At 45.9% G+C, this 19395-nt stretch overlaps 1 protein-coding gene and 1 non-coding gene across 3 annotated transcripts; one reads left to right on the top strand and one right to left on the bottom strand.

Annotated features, from left to right (window-relative positions):
• The first annotated feature begins 3225 nt into the window (after positions 1-3225).
• Positions 3226-17954, top strand: LOC108922861 (retinal guanylyl cyclase 2-like). Of its 2 annotated transcripts, none has more exons than XM_029257555.1 (19): positions 3226-3357; positions 4118-4940; positions 5333-5631; positions 6123-6477; positions 6813-6897; positions 7008-7104; positions 7530-7667; positions 8210-8290; positions 8873-9049; positions 9565-9721; positions 10152-10301; positions 10434-10582; positions 11529-11692; positions 11911-12103; positions 15384-15495; positions 15664-15762; positions 16311-16405; positions 16859-16944; positions 17047-17954. In XM_029257555.1, exons 1-19 carry the CDS (start codon positions 3304-3306, stop codon positions 17168-17170), a joined length of 3438 nt encoding a protein of 1145 aa, XP_029113388.1. In that variant the 5' UTR covers positions 3226-3303; the 3' UTR covers positions 17171-17954. The 2 variants fall into 2 exon arrangements, with proteins under 2 accessions (XP_029113388.1, XP_018588779.1); XM_018733263.2 differs by having other exon boundaries at positions 15384-15558.
• Positions 13067-13159, bottom strand: trnar-ucu (transfer RNA arginine (anticodon UCU)). The gene is made up of 2 exons: positions 13123-13159; positions 13067-13102 (listed from the first exon to the last, which is right to left on the bottom strand). It is a non-coding gene; the product is annotated as a tRNA-Arg (tRNA).
• Positions 17955-19395: the final 1441 nt, after the last annotated feature.

The raw sequence follows: 19395 nt of genomic DNA, 5'->3' as shown, positions 1-19395 counted from the left end.
CCCGAGATGCCGTCTTTGAGGACTATAACATTGTGTCTTCTCGGGAAGGGGTGCCGGCGGCTATATTTTGGCATTTTGGGGCACTTGCCGCAGGTCCCTTGCTTACAGCCGCAGGTCACGATAACATCCAGAGACCCCGTGTGCAACGTAGAGCTTCTCCCAGAAGATCCAGGGCCCTCACCCTTGCAGCCCAGGCCACCTCCAGTGTCTTGGTCTTGTTCTTGTTCCGCTGTTTCCTACTGGATCCCTACACATCATGCAGCCTGTTGGCGGAAAATCTGAGTGTCTGACTGGTGACTAACCGTGGTACATACCAGCGAATCCTCATTTACGTACATCACTAATTCCTGGTATAGTTCACAGTTATTACTGGATGGAGGTTAACCTCTCGCTGTCCCTTGCAGCGGTGAGAGTAAGAATGCTGTACGGACTTAGAGACAATCCAGAGCTGGATTTGTGCTCCACACACGCGCACACACACACACACACACACACACTCATCAAATACAAGGGGGAATGAGCAATACTGGGTCGAGCTCACAGTTCGCTGAACAAAACAGCCACACACACAACCAGGGGTGACTCCTGACCCCAGGTGAAGGAGGACTGTGAGGTAAGGTCGTCTTCATAAATAAACTGACAGCAATCGATGCATCAATTAGCCCCGAACATCAGTTAGTTGGCCTCTCCAAAGTATAAGAAAAAATACATGCTACCTATTCTAGCAAAACAGTTGGTTCTTCCAACTAACTGTACTCTTACTCCAAGACCCTTCTTATTATCATTAATATTATTAATATTGTAATAATATTAATATGACTAATTATTAATATTATTAATCTTAGAGGGTGTGGTGGCACGGCAGGTTTGTCCGGCCCCCACTGTGTGGGGGGTCTGGGGTTCAAGTCCTGCTTGGAGTGCCTTGTGATGGAGTGGTGTCCCATCCAGGGTGCATCCCCTCCCCCTTCAGCCCTGTGTTTCTGGGATAGGTCCTGGGTTGCTGTGACCCTTCTCAGGACAAGCAGTTGTTGCCATTGTTAATTATTATCAATATTATTATGAATTCCGCCCATGCCAGTCCCAAGCCTGGATGCAAAGGGAAGAGGGTTGGGGGTGGGGTGAGCAGCTCCACCCTGTAAAAACCTGAAATGCTACAGAAATGCCAACAAGAGTTTTGAGCTCCCATCAGTGGCCTATGCCCCAGGCGGGCCAAAGGAGATGATGATGATGCTGATGATGATTATGAAATATAATTTTTGTAGCAAATTACCAAGATCATTAGCAAACCAGCTATTCATGAGCATTCATTGATGGGGGTCACTTGTTAAAAACTCATAGAAACCGGCGAAACACATTGTTCACACTTGCACTGATGAAGCTACATCGATTGGAAATGTAACATTCCTCCTGAAAGCGTTGAACTCGGCGATCGTCTAACAATGAATCTCCACCTTCAAATCTACCCATCTTCTCTTTTATCTCTAAGCCCCTTTTTAATCTCAACAAGGGCTTCATGATTCATTCATGCACTAAAGGCTTTAAATCTACGGGTACATTTAAAACCCATCACACCTCAAAGTGTCTTCCTTGACATGGAATCAATGGTGCTATCGATACTACGCGTGTCGCCAATTCAGTGACGCACGCTCACTGCTATGCCCAGTGAGGGGTTCGTCCTCCTCTGCTGGGATATTGAAAAATGGAAATGTCTTCTCCTTTGGTTTTTACTCATATTTCATAGAGGAACGGCCACTGGTTTTATGTATTAGACTCTGACTTTTTCGTTTAATCTTGATGGGCAAGATAGAAGTGTGGTAACATACTGGTTAGAGCTGTTGCCTTTGGAGCCAAAGATTATGGGTTTGAATCTCACCTGTAAGTAGATTATTATTTAGCTGACACTTTCCTCCAAAGCAGCTTGCAATTATTTATCAATTTATACCACTGGTGAATTTACCTGGAGCAATATTTAGGGTAAGTGCAGGTGGTCCTCAATTTACGATGGTTTGACTTACGATTTTTTCAACTTCACAATGTTGAGCTGGTGATAGACATTCGGTAGAAACTGTACTTCCAATTTTGAATTTTTCCAAGGCAAGCAATATGCGGAGCAATGCTGGGCTGTGGCCTGAATTGCTCAGTCTGTCAAATAGAGGTGTGTATTAAATGTATTTTTGACTTAGGATGGATTTCACAGAACATAACCCCATCGTAAGTCAGGGGCCACCTGTACCTTACTCATAGGTAATGCAGCCAGAGATGAGATTCAAACCTGCAACCTTGGGGTCCCAAGGCAGCAGGACTAATTACTACACTACCAACTCTCCCAGTAACTATTCTGAGTGACTTTGTAAGCGTTTGTAACTGTAAGTGACATTGTAAGTCTGAAGAAAAGTGTCATGGAAGTTTAATCGCTTCTTCACATGTAATTTTGTTTGTCCTGAAAAATTGCGCAAACCTGTAAAAGTTTGGCCGAGAAAACAAGTCCGGGTGGGTGAGTGTTCTTGGGAGCAGAATCTGTTTGCAATCAACAGGGTGAGTCTTGGATTAAGGCCTTGGCTGGGTCATTGGCCAATGTGTGTGTGTGTGTGTGTGTGTGTGTGTGTGTGTGTGTGTGTGTTGGGGGGATTCGAGGTCCGACACACTGGTGCAGCAGTGCCCCCTAGCGCGTGACAGACGAACATCCACCACGATGTGGGATCCAGACACAAGCACAAAAGAGGGCAAACGGACATTATATTTGCATAGAAAGAAAACAAAATAGAAGCAGCGTTGAGAGCTCATCTGGAGAGGAGTGTGTGATGTGGGATGTCGCATTTATTTACAATTCTATGGTCGATTTGTTCATCCCGGAACAGTAGAATCTATAGCATGAGTTGTCCTGTCTTCAGTTTAAAAGGAAAAATAAAAGTGCGTGTTCAACACTGTGTGTAACGTGATGTAAACTTTACAGTAAAGTCCTGCGTTCACTGTTACATACAAGAAATTGATCATTCTCCTCCCTTCTGCTCATCTCTCAGGCGCGGTGCGCACTTTCTAAAGCGCGTTATTAGGAGCCGATGGGATTTAACATAATCTGCGGGTCGCGCGCACCGTCGCGAGGCAGGTGCGACGCGGGATGATTTTGGCGGGATTACGGCGCTGTCCTCCTCGCGGCCCTCCTCGCGGACGGGCTCGAAACGTCTCCATAGCTCGTTAACTGGGCGCACAAGCCCTCTTCGAAAGATGTCTCAATGAACTTAGCGACTTTCCTCACCGTGTTTTACTGTAGTAAAGGGCTTTACGGCCCGAACGGAACGGATAATGAGGTTCGCTCGACATCAGCATCATCTCCAGGATGACTTCTTTTTCATCTTGGTAAGGAAAGTTCCAGCGCTTCGAACGAATTTAGCGCTTACACTCAGATAACTAACTTCTCCATATCGTGCTATAAATGAAATGTACACTTATCTATCTATCTATGAATCTGAGTGTGTCACTTCATTTTTTTGTAAAAACTGTACATTGTGCGTCGTCACGGGTCGGTGCTACAGAAACAGAATTTACACCAGTTGGATTATGATATGATATGATATGATATGATTATGATGATGAGCTCAGCCTGTGGTGCGGCCATAATCTGTGTGGGATAAACTACTGACCCAGGACAGTCCACCCCTGCTGGCACTAGGGGTGTTTTATTACCTCAGGTGTGGTTTCTGTTCACACACAAAACCCTGTTGCTCACCACACACACATTAAATATGTACAATAAAAATGCTTTTTAAATTTCTCTGTCAGCTGGCACTCTCATCTAAATCAGTTTACAATATTTCTGTTTTGTACTGGTGGATATTTCACTGGAGAAATTTTGGTTCATTGAGAGGTTCTATACATGGCCCCTTGAGGGACTGGAACCAGTAACTGTAAGGTTATAACTTGGAGTTTTTAACCCTGTGCTCCCTGACACGGTTTACAGATGCTAACTAGATTTGTGGATATCTTTTTAAATCCAAACAACAAACTATCGTGCACGATGAGATAGGCATATCTCAGGTCATGTTTGATATTAAAATAGAATATGTGTCTTGGGATGTAGAAATCCGCCCCACCTTTACTCCCCCTTCCATTTCTACAGGTAACTACAGCAAGCTTCCTAAGGGTTCGTGACTCGGAGGGGAGCATGGTTTTGAGTGAGGGGCACTCTGCCACACCCCTGCACCTCTGTGCGTTCCACAGTTTCCTAGAGAAGTGGAAGGGGACAGGATGGACAGCTTCCTGTCCTGTACTGCGACGGTCTGTTCAGCGCCCCCAGGACTCCCTTGTTGCACAGCTTCTCTGTCTCCTGCTGGCTGCCCTGTGCCTCCCCGACTGTACCCAAGCGGCTGTGTTCCGGGTAGGTGTGGTAGGGCCCTGGTCGTGTGACCCACTGTTTGCCAAGGCGCAGCCCAGACTGGCCGCTTGGTTGGCTGTGAACAGGATCAACGCTGGCGCCTCCCTGTCATTGTCCACCACCATTGAACCTGCTATCCTGCAGGAGGACTGCCACACCTCACATGCCCTGGGTAGCTTTCTGGTCTATGGCACATGGGTGTCAGCCTTTGTAGGGCCCACCAACCCCGGCTACTGCGAAGCAGCGTCACACTTAGGCCATAGCTGGAACAAGGCCCTCTTTTCTTGGGCGTGCATTACCCCTGAGATGGACACTGTGCCTCGCCACCCGACCTTTATCCGGACTTTTCCCTCACCCGCCACCATTCTGCTGGGTTTCCTTCGCTACTTCCGCTGGGCCTTCATTGGTATCTTGTCTTCTCCGGAGGACAGCTGGGTGGAGACAGCTAGCCAGCTGGCGAATGCACTTCGCAGTCATGGTCTCCTGGTGAAGCTTGTGGCTTCAGTGGGCAACAACACTAGCAGCATGCGGTACACACTGGCCAAGGTCAGGACGATGGACCTGCGAGGTGAGTAGAATTTGACCCCATTGGTTTTCTGTAAGAACAGGTGGTCAACGCTGCTCTCATTTGGTCTTCAGGATTACCGGGGAATAACATCTTGTTTTAAGTCATTAACAAGTAGTGCAAATGGCTTTAAGGGACAAGTGGTCAACTAATAGCCACAGTACTGGACTTGCGGCAGTCCAGTGGTGCAGCAGGTAGTGAAAGTCCCTCACAGTAACTGGCCTGTGTAACTGGATGCAGGGTTGATCCCCATGTTCTAGCTGTATAGCTGGGAAAGGGTATAAGAAGTGGCTCAGATCAGGTTAATACAGGTGCAAACAGTGGAGCTTCTACCCCACTGCTCTGGGCTTAGTGTTGGATTGTGGCTTTCAGACTTCTGGCCCTGTCTCCCACAGTGGCAGTGCTGGTCATGCACTCTGCATTGATTGGTGGCAACACGCAGAAGCTCCTGCTGGAGACGGCTTATGACATGCACATGACGCGCGGCCCCCTGGTGTTCATTCCGTATGACACGCTGCTGTATAGCCTCCCATACCGGGATGAACGCTACCCAGCCCTGCGAGGCGGCAAGCTGCTACAGGCCTACGACGCCATGCTCACCATCACCATTGACTCCCCAGATATCTCCTTCTACCAAGCTTACCAGGAGGCCATAGACCGTGGAGAGCTTCCTGTCACCATCCCACCCCAGCAGGTAAGGGCTTTGCTCAACCTGTTTCCGAAAACGGCACTGGCATCGGAACGCAATTGGGCAGCTGCATTACCGCATTAAACAATATAGATATGACTGGGTGACAAGTCTGGTTTGGGGTAGAGTCATGAAATTAAAATACAAGGAAACAAAAGTTTTAGCAAATTCAAACCAGGATTTGTTAGTGTAACAAAATGTGGAGGTTTTAGAATGGAGGTTTTTGTCCATTTTTGTGAACTTTGGGACATTTCAGGGGAAAATAAGGCTTTTGGGTGTTTCTCAGTGAATTAAAATGTATCTGTTTAAGGGATTAAGCATTAGAAGAACTGGAATTTTAATAATGTTTTGCTTGTCATCAACTTTGTACATGTCCAACTTATTTTTGCTGGGGTTAGGAGCTTAGGAGTCATTTATTGTATTGAACTGAAAATCAGTTTGAAGTTCCCACAGAAGATATGTACACAAATATGTTTGTTTGAATGCTTGTGTTGCAGGTGTCTCCTTTGTTTGGCACAATCTATGACTCCATCCTGCTCCTGGCCCATGCCATGCGGAACCTTGAGGATGCTGGGGAGTGGCCTTCGGGAACAAACCTGGCGCGCCATGCCCAAAGCTTAGACTTTTATGGCTTTAGTCAGACAATCCTCACCAACCAATCAGGCACCGTCTTGCTGGACTATGTGGTGCTAGACACCGATGGGCGGTCCTGGGAGCTCCACCCCACCCACATCCTAGATCTAAAGGCTGGCGTGGTGCGGTCACTCGGTCGGGCCATCAATTTCCCCCGTGGAGTCTCCCCCAAGATGGATTCAAACTGCTGGTTTACACACACCACCATCTGTGAGGGAGGTCAGCAGGGAGTAGAAAATTACTCACAGAGGACCATATGCACATTAATGGGGTATCTATATAGCATAAGAGAGTAGGGGTCTGCTTTCACATTGGGAGGAGAGTGACATATACACACAAATCTTTTTATTTACATTCATTAGAGGGGAAAACTGACCATTTACAATGCTTGTATCTTTGAAAATTAATAACTTTCAACTGTTACACAAGGAGCCAGTGTACATACACAGAAAGGGCAGGGATAGGGGGATTCATTATATTCCTTTTGTGATAGATATGAGTTATTTCCTTTGTGCCTTTTCTGATAATTATTCACTTGCTGTTCTTACCACTAGGTGTGGATCTGGTCTTTGCAGTCATCATCAGTTTGATAGTCTTCATGATGACTGCTTGCTTGCTGGGAATTTCCTACTGGATAAGGTAGAGCTGTCCAAAAACCCACCAGTCTGGCCACATGCGAGATCACACACAAGAAATGACTATGCCTGGGTTAGGATGTCTCCTCACTTCCTCCTCCGTCTTCTTTTCAGGCGTCGTATCAACCAGATGAAACTGGCCAAGGGTATCAGCAAGATACTGCTGAAACTGGAAGATGTCACTTTCATCAATCCATCACTAAGCATCAAGGTCAGTCTCACTGGGTGACAGAACTCCTGAGGGAACGGATCAGAAATGAGTGAGGGTCTACAGGGGTGTATTCAAAGGCACACAAACTGAGGGCAATATGGACGCTACAACCTACATAGTGTTTTGAATCTGTAATGAATTCCTCATCACCCATGACCGGCTCATCTGTTTTAGGTGAATATAATTGGCATCATCCCAGTGCAGGAGGGGGAACTTAGGTTGACCATGATGTTTCAGTTCACTGCAGCATACAGATCTGACAGATGCTTGCTTGCCAGCAAAGAAAGTGTGATGATTTGCTCACACACCAGTGTGTGAACCACTGAAAGGAAGTCTTCCGTTCTTCGCCTATCTGCCTTTCTTCCTTGTCTTTCATTGATATTTTCTGTCCTGGATAAACTCATCTTGTGTCCTGCTTCCCGTAGAAGTTGAGTCTGGATGACAGCAGGACCAGTGAAATGGGGAGGAGCATGTCAGATATGGAACGCAGCCTCAAGTCACCGTTCTCTGCCTTGAGTCCAACTCCTGCCACCCTGGAGAACTCCAATGTGGCTGTGTATGACGTAAGTATCGTGCAGGGTGAGGTGTTGGTTTTCTGGAAAGTTCTCATGGATTGGAAGTGGGACACGTGGGCAATTCGAAGGCACCTTGGAATTACTGATGTTTCTCATTAACAAACTCATGCTGTGCTCCTCCATCAGTTAAAAGTTCTTTAGGAATGAATCCATGAGTTCTAAAAAATGTGAATTTCAGGGAAAAGGTTTAATTTCATGCAGAGTATTAAGGCATGCCCAAGAGACTGAAAACCTTGTAAACCTAGCTTCCAGGAGGAAAAATGGGATTGTACCTATTTTTGTATCATTATTATTACCCTTATTATGTTATGATGTACCTTAAATTATTATATTATTAATTATTATTGTCAGTACAATACTATTGTTAATTATTGTGCAATACCGAATTACAGATATTTTAATTCCTGCGAAAACTACTGACAGGGATGAAGATGCACTCAGAAGAGTAACTTCAAAACTTTTCAAAAATGTGGAATTTACTTTAGAAATTTAAAACAACAAAAATTTATTGAACTCTTTTCTTTCCATAGGGGGACTGGGCTTGGTTGAAAAGGTTTCCTCATGGAGACTTCACTGAAATCACCTCAAAAACCAGTGATGTCTTTGAGCTGGTTTGATTTCTTCCACTGTTACTGTTTCTGTCTATTTATTCTGTGTTGTAGATATTGTTTTGGTTTTTAAAAGGGATTCTCAGTTCTGTATAGTTCCTCTGAGAAAGGAGGCACAGTCAAGTAAGCAAGCTGAATGTGGTAGGGGCTGGAGCACAAACCTGCTGGCCTCAGTGCCCCAGTACTGAGGTTCAGTAGCCATTGTTTGGATTAAACATGCTATGGAAAGCATTTAAAATACACAGAAGAGTAATTTTAATATTACAAGTCATCTAAGATATTGTGAAGTTGATTTCCAGTTCCCAACAAGAATATGATATGATTACTGATCAATGGAGTCACTGAAAATGTTAAAGCTATGTTGCATATTGCATATGATTGTTTGCAGAGGTTTAATGGATCATTTTATGTAGTAGAGTGGATGATCTTACCTCCCCAAATTACAATAGATTCATGTTCTGTTTGATTTAGACTAATGCTGTTTTGTTTTGTTTTTATCACCGTGTGTCACCAGTGCTAGAAGGTGAAGTTAGTTAGGTGTTTGTTCAGCCTGTGTTTCAAGCTGAACATCTTCCATCCTTGCAGATGAAGGACATGCGTCATGAGAATGTCAACCCTTTCATTGGGTTCTTCCACGACTGTGGAGTTTTCGCCATCATGACAGAGTACTGCTCCCGCGGTAGTTTGGAGGACTTGCTCTACACCGATGGCCTTAAACTGGACTGGATGTTCAAGTCTTCACTCCTGATGGACCTCATCAAGGTGCACTGGGGGCATGGGCTAGCCTGGGTTTTGGTGGGTGCTGTTTGTAAATAAGGGTCATTCATAGACCACCTCTTCTCATATCTGCAGAGCAATACAGAGGTTTGAAGCTCAGTGGTTGAACTGTCATGAAATGGGCAGTAGCAGATATGTGCTCTTTTCATGATGTCACTGAAAAGCCACTAGAATGTAACTCCTCCTCAGATACTATACTGGAAAGACAGCAGGAGGTTTAATAAGTTTAATAAGAAAACTTCAGTAAGTTTTCTCCTGTATTAGTAGGTTCCTTGCTCGCAAGTATTCCTTTCATGTCTCAAATAGTCTCAACATATTTTTGTATTCTAATCTCAAAAAATGCTTTTAATTTTCCATTAAGGCATTAACCTGTGACCTCCATGTTTGGGACACTTTGGAGTGAAAGGTTTTGAGGCACTGTGTCTGGGAGGAACTGGTTATGAGGTGGCGTGCAGGATTGTGTAGTCATGATGCAACCCCCCCTGCTCCTTGGCCGGCAGGGTATGAGGTACCTGCACCACAGGGGAGTGAGTCATGGCCGGCTCAAGTCACGGAACTGTGTGGTGGATGGCCGCTTCGTGCTCAAGGTGACAGACTACGGCTACAACAAGGTGTTCGAGGCCCAGAAGTTTCCCTATGTAGAGCCAGCGGCTGAGGGTGAGAGAACAATTTGATCACACCATATAGATGCCTTGGCAATATGGCATACACAAAAAAAATAGCAACGACATAATAGCAGGACAGTTACATTGCTTCAGAAGCAAGGTAGCAGCTGAAAAATCATGGTGTTCAACATGTTTCTGTTACAGCTCTATATATCTATGTACAGTAGCAGTCAAGGGTGTGAAACCACTTGCTGGAAGCAAGGTTCACAAAGTTTTCACTTAAATTCGGTTGGGAAATGATCCTTCATGTCTTCCCAGCTCTTCTACAGCAGCTCCCAAAGATGTGCACTTGATGCGCTTTTGCGTTGCTTTGCTTTTGCTCTTCTGTCCACTTTGTCTCATATAGGTATTCCCCAGGTTACCCAAGTGTACTCATACTTTTGACTGGCCCTTTGTTCTTCTGACTGGGTACATGTTTCCAGACCTGCTGTGGACTGCTCCCGAGATCCTGCGGGGCCTAAGCCCAGGTCTGACTGGCAGCCTTCAAGGCGATGTATACAGCTTTGCTATTGTCATGCAGGAGGTGGTGATGTGCGGTCCTCCATTCTGCATGCTGGATCAGTCAGCGGAAGGTGGGGCCTACCTGGGAACTACATACATCTGGGCACACCTGGAAGCAACAAACACAATTAGTTATACCTTGAAAGGCTGGATAGATCATGTTCTGTTAAAAGATTAACTGTGCCATCATTCCTGTTGTACAGAGATAATCCGTAAGGTCCGCATGCCCCCACCGCTGTGCCGTCCAGTGGTCTTGGAGGACTCCACCCCTTCGACATGTGTCCAGCTGATGAAGCAGTGCTGGGATGAGCAGCCTGACCGGCGGCCAAACTTTGACGAGATATTCATCCAGGTCAGTGTGATTAAAGTTGAAGGCATGCTCTTTGTTTCTCAACTTCAGTGTCTGTCCAGCTGAGGTCTTTTCTGCATCCTTTGTTCTTCTTTCTGTTATAGCTTGCTTTCTGTGGCCAAACATTAAAAAAGTTATTGATACAACAGTAAACAATCCATGGGCGACATGGTGACACCCTGGGTAGCCCTAGTGCCTCAGTTTCTGAATTGTGTGTTTAGACATGTGTTGAAGTCCATCTCAGTCTATGTGGAGCTTGCTTGTTCTCCCTGTGGAATTGTGGGTTTCTTCTGGGTGCTCTGGTTTACTCCCACAGTCCAAGGGTGTTTTTCAGGTGAACTGGGGACTCTCAAATTCTCTTACTATGTATATGTGTGATTGTCCTCTGACATACTGGCATGAAATCGAGGGTATGCACTCAAGCTCTGTGCTTCTGAGATAGGCTCCACACCACCATGTCCCTGCAGTAAACAAGCAGAAATTGATGATGAATGTATGAATTAAGGGGGTGCGGTGGTGCAGTGGTGCAGTGGGTTGGACCACAGTCCTGCTTTCCGGTGGGTCGGGGGTTCAAGTCCCTCTTGGGGTGCCTTGCGACGGACTGGCGTCCTGTCCTGGGTGTGTCCCCTCCCCCTCCGGCCTTATGCCCTGTGTTACCAGGTTAGGCTCCGGTTCCCCGCGACCCCGTATGGAACAAGCGGTTCTGAAAATGTGTGTGTGTGTATGAATTAACAAACCACAATTCTGCATGGTTTTCGTCTCATGTTTTTAAGTGCCTTCAAATAGTGTTTAATCCATACTAGTGCTGCAGTGAGAGATGATGTTCTGGAGAATCCCCTGGAATAACTTCTGTTTTTTTACATACTACATAGACTTTTATAGGTAGTAAAGCAAGTTACTGTCATGCTTCATGTCACATGCTCCGTGCATCCCTGTGTGTTTTTCACAGTTTAAAAATATCAACAAGGGGAAGAAGACCAACATCATTGACTCCATGCTGCGCATGCTTGAGCAGTACTCCAGCAACCTCGAGGAGCTCATCCGGGAGCGCACTGAGGAGCTGGAGATGGAGAAACAGAAGACTGAGAAGCTCCTCACTCAGATGCTTCCCCTGTGAGAAGCTGTATAGATATGTTCACAAGATCTCCTACACAAATGTGCAGTGTGGTGTGGAAATATGTGTGCATTTGGCCACACTCTGTAGACATGGGCACATGCACCTGTAACTTGTGCACTTCCACAGATACTACATACACGAATCAACAGATAAATCAAAAACAAACATAAAACATAAACCTAACCTTGGACCTCTATGTTCCATGCTCCTTTAGGTCAGTGGCCAAGGCCCTAAAGATGGGCCGCAATGTGGAGCCAGAGTACTTTGACAGTGTGACCCTGTACTTCAGTGACATTGTGGGGTTCACCACCATCTCTGCTAACAGTGAACCCATCGATGTAGTGGACCTCCTCAATGACCTCTACAGTCTCTTTGATGCCATCATTGGGAACCACGATGTCTACAAGGTACAACAGGTCTCTCCTGGTTGAAATGGGAGTCATCTTTACATTCCTGGAACAGGCCATTGTGACACCATCAGTCACAGAAAACAGAGGTGCAGCTTGGAATTAATTTGAAGATAAGATTAAACTGCGGGGATGGCAGCACAGAGGGCTTGGCTGGGGCCCACACCCTGGTGGGTCTGGGGCTCGAGCCCTGCTTGAGGTGCGTGGCGGTGGATTGGCGTCCTGTCCAGGGTGTGTCCCCTCCCCCCTCAGCCCTATGCCCTGTGTTGTCAGATTAGGCTCCAGCTTGCCGTGACCCCGCTTAGGACAAGTGGTTGTAGATACTGTGTGAGTGATAAGATTAAACTTTTAGATGATGTCGTTCTTTGCAGTGGATGTTGAGTCTCAAAACCTCTGTGATTTTAAATACACGCACACACTGAAACCACTTGACCCAAGCAGGGTCATGGCAAACCGGAGCCTAACCCAGCAACACAGGGCACAAGGCTGGAGGGGGAGGGGACACACCCAGGATGGGACACCAGTCCATCACAGGGCACCCCAAGCAGGACTCGAACCCCAGACTTGCCAGAGTGCAGAACCCAGCCAAGCCTACTGTGCCCCAGTACCCTCTTTTATTTTAAATGTGGAAGCATAAATGTAGTGTATTGGTTTATGGTTACTCAGTGACTTCTGAATGATACGATTACATGAGATCCTTTCCTTCTGAATGAGTGCTAGGACTTGAGCTCTTTTACGTGTAAACAATGTCCCAGCAGCAGGATGAAGAGCACGTATTCATATACACTCATTCATTTTCTGTTATGACCATCTTTGTACCTCTTTCCTATCAATTCTGCATGTAATGTGTACCAGCAAAGAACAGTGGTATCGGACAATGACTGAATAAATGTTTAAAGAAAGAACAGGTTGAATACTCCAAATGCCGTGGGAGTTTTTTTTTTTTTAAATCGGCAAACTAACCGACTCTGGTGGGACTCGAACCCACAACCTTTGAATCACTTCTTTAACCATTTAACTAGAAGTCCAATGCGCTATCCATTGCGCTACAGAGCCAGATGTTGACACTCCTTAGAAATCTCATGTACTAAATGTTATGGTAATAAGCAAACCCCTTCATTAACATTGAACATACTGTACAATTTCATTCACCATAGAACAATAGCATGGGGGGCATGGTGGCACAGTGGGTTCAACTGGTGCCTATTATATGGCAGGTCTGGGGTTCAAGCCCTGCCTAGTGTGCCTTGTTAGAGTGTGGTGTCCTGTCCAGGGTGTGACCCTTCAGTCTTGTACCCTGTGTTGCCAGGTCAGGCTCTGGTTCCCATGACCCTGCTTATGATAAGAAGCTGTTGATGATTAAAGGGATACTGTAAGAGTAAACGCATATACTCCTTTCTCAACCATAGTTTTTTTAAAATGTGTCCTTTACAGAGTGAAAGCAGCCTGCATCCACTTGTTATATGACAGTAAACCAAATAGGAGTGAAAGAATGATTCTCCTTGCACCCTTAGTGTTTACAGCTTGTGTCCAATGTTCCTCAGCATTGGTGATCAATAACAAGACATTGCACATTTATGGGATAAATCAATGAGCAATTGCCATTGAACAGAAGTTTGTGGAGACTATTTTTGAGCTCTAGGGTGGGAAGACCTACGCATCTCATGATGATGCAGCAAGGCAACTAACAAATAGCATGTTCTCATCACATTACATAAATGAAATACACACACACACACACTTTCTGAACCACTTGTCCCATACAGGGTCACAGGGAACCAGAGCCTACCCAGCAACACGGCATAGGGCCGGAGGGGGAGGGGACACACCCAGGACAGGACGCCAGTCCATCGCAAGGTACCCCAAGCGGGACTTGAACCCCAGACCCACTGGAGAGCAGGACCCGGTCCAACCCACTGTGCCACCGCACCCCCCCCAAATGAAATATATATTTTTTATATTGCTAATTAAGGCTAGCAATTAGGGGAGAGGGGGTACGGTGGTGCAGCGGGCTTGGCCTGGTCCTGTGCTCTGGTGGGTCTGGGATTCAACTCCTGCTTGGGGTGCCTTACCGCAGATTGGCGTCCCCGTCTGGGTGTGTCCCCTCCCCCTCCAGCCTTGCGCCCTGTGCTGCTGGGTTAGGCTCCAGTTTGCCGCCACTACTGTTTGGGACGAGCGATTGTAGACATTGTGTGTGAGTTAGGGGAGAGACCGTTGTGCACTTCCCACTGTTCCTGTCCCACACGCCGCTGCTGCCTTCACGGAGAATGCATATGATGTTCACAGGAACTGAAGGATCCATTGCAGAGAGGGAAACAGTAGTTGAATAGCTGTGATTGCAGTTTTTAGCTTTTTCTTGATAGTTTCCTTCATAGGCAGGTTAGTTGATATGCATGCAATTTTAGAAAATCAGTGTGTCACCGTCCTTAGCGTTGATATATGGCCAAGCATACTGGGCATTTCTGGAATGTCTCTGAGGGGTGAATCTTCTCCGAAGCTCTAGGCTAACTATAAAAACAAACAATGAGGTAATCATAGGTTCCTGCGGGTCAGCACAGCAGTTCAACAGATGAGCTGTTGTCATGGCGACTCTTGGTCAGGTGTTCTCATGTATATGTGCTTTAATTTCCATAATTATGTCAGTGGATGGTGCATGATTTACTTTTTGTACATTGCGTGTGTTTATTTTCACCCTTTTATATCTGGATAGTCAGGATTTGTGTGAATCTTAGCCGCAGAAATTACCTGTGTGGGATTTAAACCTATGGTCTTGCAGTTCTCTGTTCCTGTATACAAAAAGTGCTCACAGCATTCATCAGCCCAGCTAAAATGTTGAGGAAATATGTAATATTTACCACCTATTATCAATAAACACATGTACAATGCAGGTTTTTGGTGCTGCAGACTCTTTCCGGGAAATTTAGGGCATGAGGCTTATTATACACTAAATCAGACCAGTCCAATCACGCAGTACCGGGAATTTGGAGTCACCAGTTCACCTGAAACACATGCTGTTGAGCCATGGGAGGAGACTGGAGCACCCAGAGAAAACACAGCAAGTACCTCACAATCTGAGTGCAGATGGAATCTACATGTAAACACAAAGCCCAGATGCCGTCAGGCACAGTACTATTTGCTGAACCACCCTGTCTGCACATCATACTTCAAGGGAGCATCATGACCATATACTAAGAAATACAAAAGCAGCAGCATTCATACAGATTTAAAAGAACAAGCTCAGGCCGAAAAGTGACAGTCCGTATCTTATCCACCATCCCAGGTAGAGACCATTGGCGATGCCTACATGGTGGCATCGGGGTTGCCCGTTGCCAATGGTGACCGGCATGCTGCTGAAATCTCCAACATGGCCCTGGACATCCTGAGTGCAATGGGTACGTTCAAGATGAGGCACATGCCCAACATGCCAGTGCTCATCCGCATTGGAATTCATTCAGGTGAGAATCACATCCCCTGCTGTTTAACATCCGGCAGTGGCGATAGCAGTGTGTGTCTGCGTGTATGTTCTTGTAGATGAGTGTCTCTGCATGTCCTGGTTGCAGGTCCCTGTGTGGCAGGGGTTGTTGGCCTTACCATGCCCAGGTACTGCTTGTTTGGAGACACAGTCAATACAGCATCCAGAATGGAGGCAACAGGAATGCGTGAGTCCTCCGACTGTGTGGTCAGTGCTGGCCAGCTGGACATACACATTAATTCCCACCTCTTTCTGTACCGCCCAATCAAGGTTCTTACCCTGAACTGGTGCAGTTAAAAGTTACCCAGCTGCTTAAGTGTAGGTAGCATCATTGTAGGTCACTTTAGATAAGACCATAAATAAATGGAAATGTGTAAAAAGGTGTAATTCATTAATTGATGCTTTTCTCAAAAGGTGCTTACAGTATTCACTGCCCTGCAGTTTTTTTTACCCATTTATACAGCTAAACAATTTTTCACTGCAGCAGCTTGACTGAGCAGGGATCAAACCCACATCCTTGCACTATTCAGGCACTGTGAGACAGTGTGCTACTGTGTCACCCTCCACATATGTGCATGTTTATGTACAGTATATACCAAATGAAATGTTTACCGTAAGGGAGCAAAACTCTATGTTTGCATGCATGGCTGCCATTTCGGGGTTTAACAGAGTCCACTGTAGTGCCGAGGTCCCATTCCTGGCCCTCAGAGTCAGCTGTGACCTCTTGCTTTGCAGCGCACCGCATCCATGTGAGCCACAGCACAGTGCAGCTGCTCTGGGCGCTGAAATCTGGATACCGGATCCAGCTGCGTGGGCAGTCTGAACTGAAGGTAAAATTTAGGGTCAGTAAAGGGTTTGGTGAAGAAATGTTCAAACCAAAAATACCAAGGTCAGTGATGATTAGTAATTAAAGTCACCTACCCAGGCTACAAATCTTGTTTTTTATCCTAACAGGGAGCCACCCTATATTTGGTACCGTAATATTTTTTTAATTTTATTTTTGTCATATAAAACGCTCTTTAGAAGTGAGAGTATTTTTGTTTCAGTGTACATGCAATAAATCACAGACACTGAAATCTGTTATAATTGGCAGCATTAGAAGTAAATCCATATTATACTGAGTGGTGCTGTATCAGGTCTGCAGTGCATTATTATTGTTATTGTTACTATTATTGTCATCATCATCATGTAATTTTACAGTATCAGTTGGTCAGATGATTAACTCTTTGTATGGGTTCTCTAGGCTTCCCCCAGTCCTTACTCTCACCTTCCCTTCTTCACAGGGCAAAAACATGGAAAACACCTACTGGTTGACAGGCAAGGATTCGTTCAGCAAACCCCTGCCGGTGCCACCTGAGCTTGGCCTGGGGTAAGGAACACACAGCTGGCATGAGAATAACTGTGTTATGTACATCTTCCCTTTCATTAATGTCCCCTGATAACCCTCTAGCTCCATCCCATTGCACTACAGGCAGGAGATGGACAAGGACTTCAGGCTGCTCCTGAAGAAGGCGGTGAGAAAGCTCTCGCATGTTCGCCATGTAACTCAGAGGATTGTGCTGGATGATAGCAGTGTGATGATGCACCACCACTGACAGCCGGCAGCGGAAACACGCCACACTATGGTGGCTGGGGAGGGACAAGCCAGGGAAGAGGAGCCCAAGCGCCAACCTTACTAACCCCAGACTCACCATAATGTTTACAGAGCGGGGTGGTGGCTACACCTGCTACTGCCACATCTGCTGTACGAGGGGTGTCAGGCTTTGGGTTTGGGATTCTGCATGAGTAAGGAGGCTGAGGACAGCTGGGCGAGAAGAGGAGATGGAGAGAGAGACAGAGGGGGTGGGGGGCACTGCCTCAGTCTGTGCTCTACAGCAGTTCCTGGAGGGAGTTTTCAGAAAAGGTCCACAGCAGCTCTGCGGCACTTGTTGGACTCACTCAGAGCGTGAACCCGTTATTCCGGCAGTGAGGAGATTAGGCTCGTGTTCAGCATGAGTCACCTTGAAGGATGATGTGCAGGTATAAATAGCAGCGATGGATTGTATTAATCGGCACCAGGAGGATCAGTGCAGGCCCCACAACTCAGGAAACGAAGGTGACGAAGTTCATTCTGACTCTGAGCCGCACAGTGGTGGGAAGAACTCTGTCTGTACTGCCCCATGTGGCTCTACTGTGACTTCCTGCGCTGGGCTTGTCGCCCCAGGTTCTCCGGAAGGGATACTGCAAAGAGGACTGTACAGACATTAACATGTATATTACCACAAAGTTAATACTGCTGCTTTTTCTATCATACCATATTTATTCTAAAGTAGATTATTTTGTTGTGTAATACAGATCTAAGAATGTATAAGTGCATTGACATGTCATTTGTTAAAATAAACAGCCTGACTACAAAACATGATATGAAAACCTCATTTATTAGTTTATTTATCTTGTAGAAATGTATATGTACATATACACACACTGGCCGAAACCGCTTATCCCAAGCGGGGTCGCGGCAAGCCGGAGCCTAACCCAGCAACACACAGGGCGTAAGGCTGGAAGGGGAGGGGACACACCCAGGACGGGACGCCAGTCTGTCACAATGCACACCAAGTGGGACTCGAACCTCAAACCTATGCTGAGAGGAGGACCCAGTCAAACCCGCCGCGCCGCGCCACCTCACCCCCTACGTACATATATTTTTCAACAATATACAAATACGTTATATATCAGGCATAAATTTGTGTTCTTCACCTTTGCTTCAGCTGTATAAATGACTCATATTGTCCAAGTTCTTACATTATTTATAAAGTAATTTTTACATTACATTTACTTCTCCATTGCACCTCAGCTTTGCCTACTTGTGTAGTAACAAAAGGCACTGCGCCCTCTAGTGGCTGTAAAGGCAAACAGAGGGCGACTGTAGACTTTAAGAAGGACATTGATAATACAGAGCACTTCTAACCAGATTAAATGATTTTAACCTTGTGATCACTAGTAGAATCGTTCATATTTCTAACTAATATGCATAAATTTTAGTGAAGAAATTCAAATTGGGCTTCCCTCATGAATGCGATGTGTAAGGTTATTCAGGAATATTAGACATAGCATGTGAGAGAGTGACAGCATCCGTCAAATTTACAAAATTTAAGTACACCTGAGAAATTACACACACACACACACATTTTCGGAACCGCTCGTCCCATACGGGGTCGCGGGGAACCGGAGCCTAACCCGGCAACTCAGGGCGTAAGGCTGGAGAGGGAGGGGACACACCCAGGACGGGACGCCAGTCCGCCGCAAGGCATCCCAAGCGGGACTCGAACCCCAGACCCACTGGAGAGCAGGACCCGGTCCAACCCTGAGAAATTATTTTAGACATTTTCTATAAATATCCAGTAAGTGTTCACCGCTAGTAAAAAAAATGCCAACAGAGTACAGTTAAGGGAATGGAGTCATAACCTGAAGGTTGCTGGTTCACACCACCCGATTGTTGTGTTAAACTCAAGCAAAGTATTACCCTGAAAATCTTTCAGTGAAAATATCCTGTAATCGAAATAGATCAACCGCCGTTAAACTGTCCGCTTTGGTCGATGCTGTTATGTAGCATCGATGGACATCCAGCAGGTGGCGCTATTTGTGCTTTTATTGCTATTCCACACATGGGGTTTTACACCACATTTAAACAGTCTTTTAAGACCATATACAGTAATCCCATCTACAATGATGTGCCTCGAAGGCCACTGTACCAATATACTGTATAACCACAATAAAGTAAAATGCTTTCGCCAAATGAACAATTACTACGATTAAAGGATATTTATGTGTCCTAATTTTT

This window comes from Scleropages formosus, chromosome 13, assembly GCF_900964775.1.
Source record: "Scleropages formosus chromosome 13, fSclFor1.1, whole genome shotgun sequence".
In the NCBI taxonomy this organism is placed as follows: Eukaryota; Metazoa; Chordata; class Actinopteri; order Osteoglossiformes; family Osteoglossidae; genus Scleropages; species Scleropages formosus.
The sequence above is the reverse complement of the archived record's forward strand: the minus strand, read 5'-3'. Positions and strand labels throughout refer to the sequence as shown.

What these genes read in the sequence shown, in the direction of transcription:
- LOC108922861 (XM_018733263.2), top strand. Translation starts at nt 3,304, where the DNA reads ATGAGGTTCGCTCGACATCAGCATCATCTCCAGGATGACTTCTTTTTC. An exon ending in CACCACCATCTGTGAGGGAG is followed by an intron (nt 6,478 to 6,812) that starts GTCAGCAGGGAG and finishes TCTTACCACTAG; the next exon opens with GTGTGGATCTGGTCTTTGCA. An exon ending in TTGACGAGATATTCATCCAG is followed by an intron (nt 10,583 to 11,528) that starts GTCAGTGTGATT and finishes TGTTTTTCACAG; the next exon opens with TTTAAAAATATCAACAAGGG.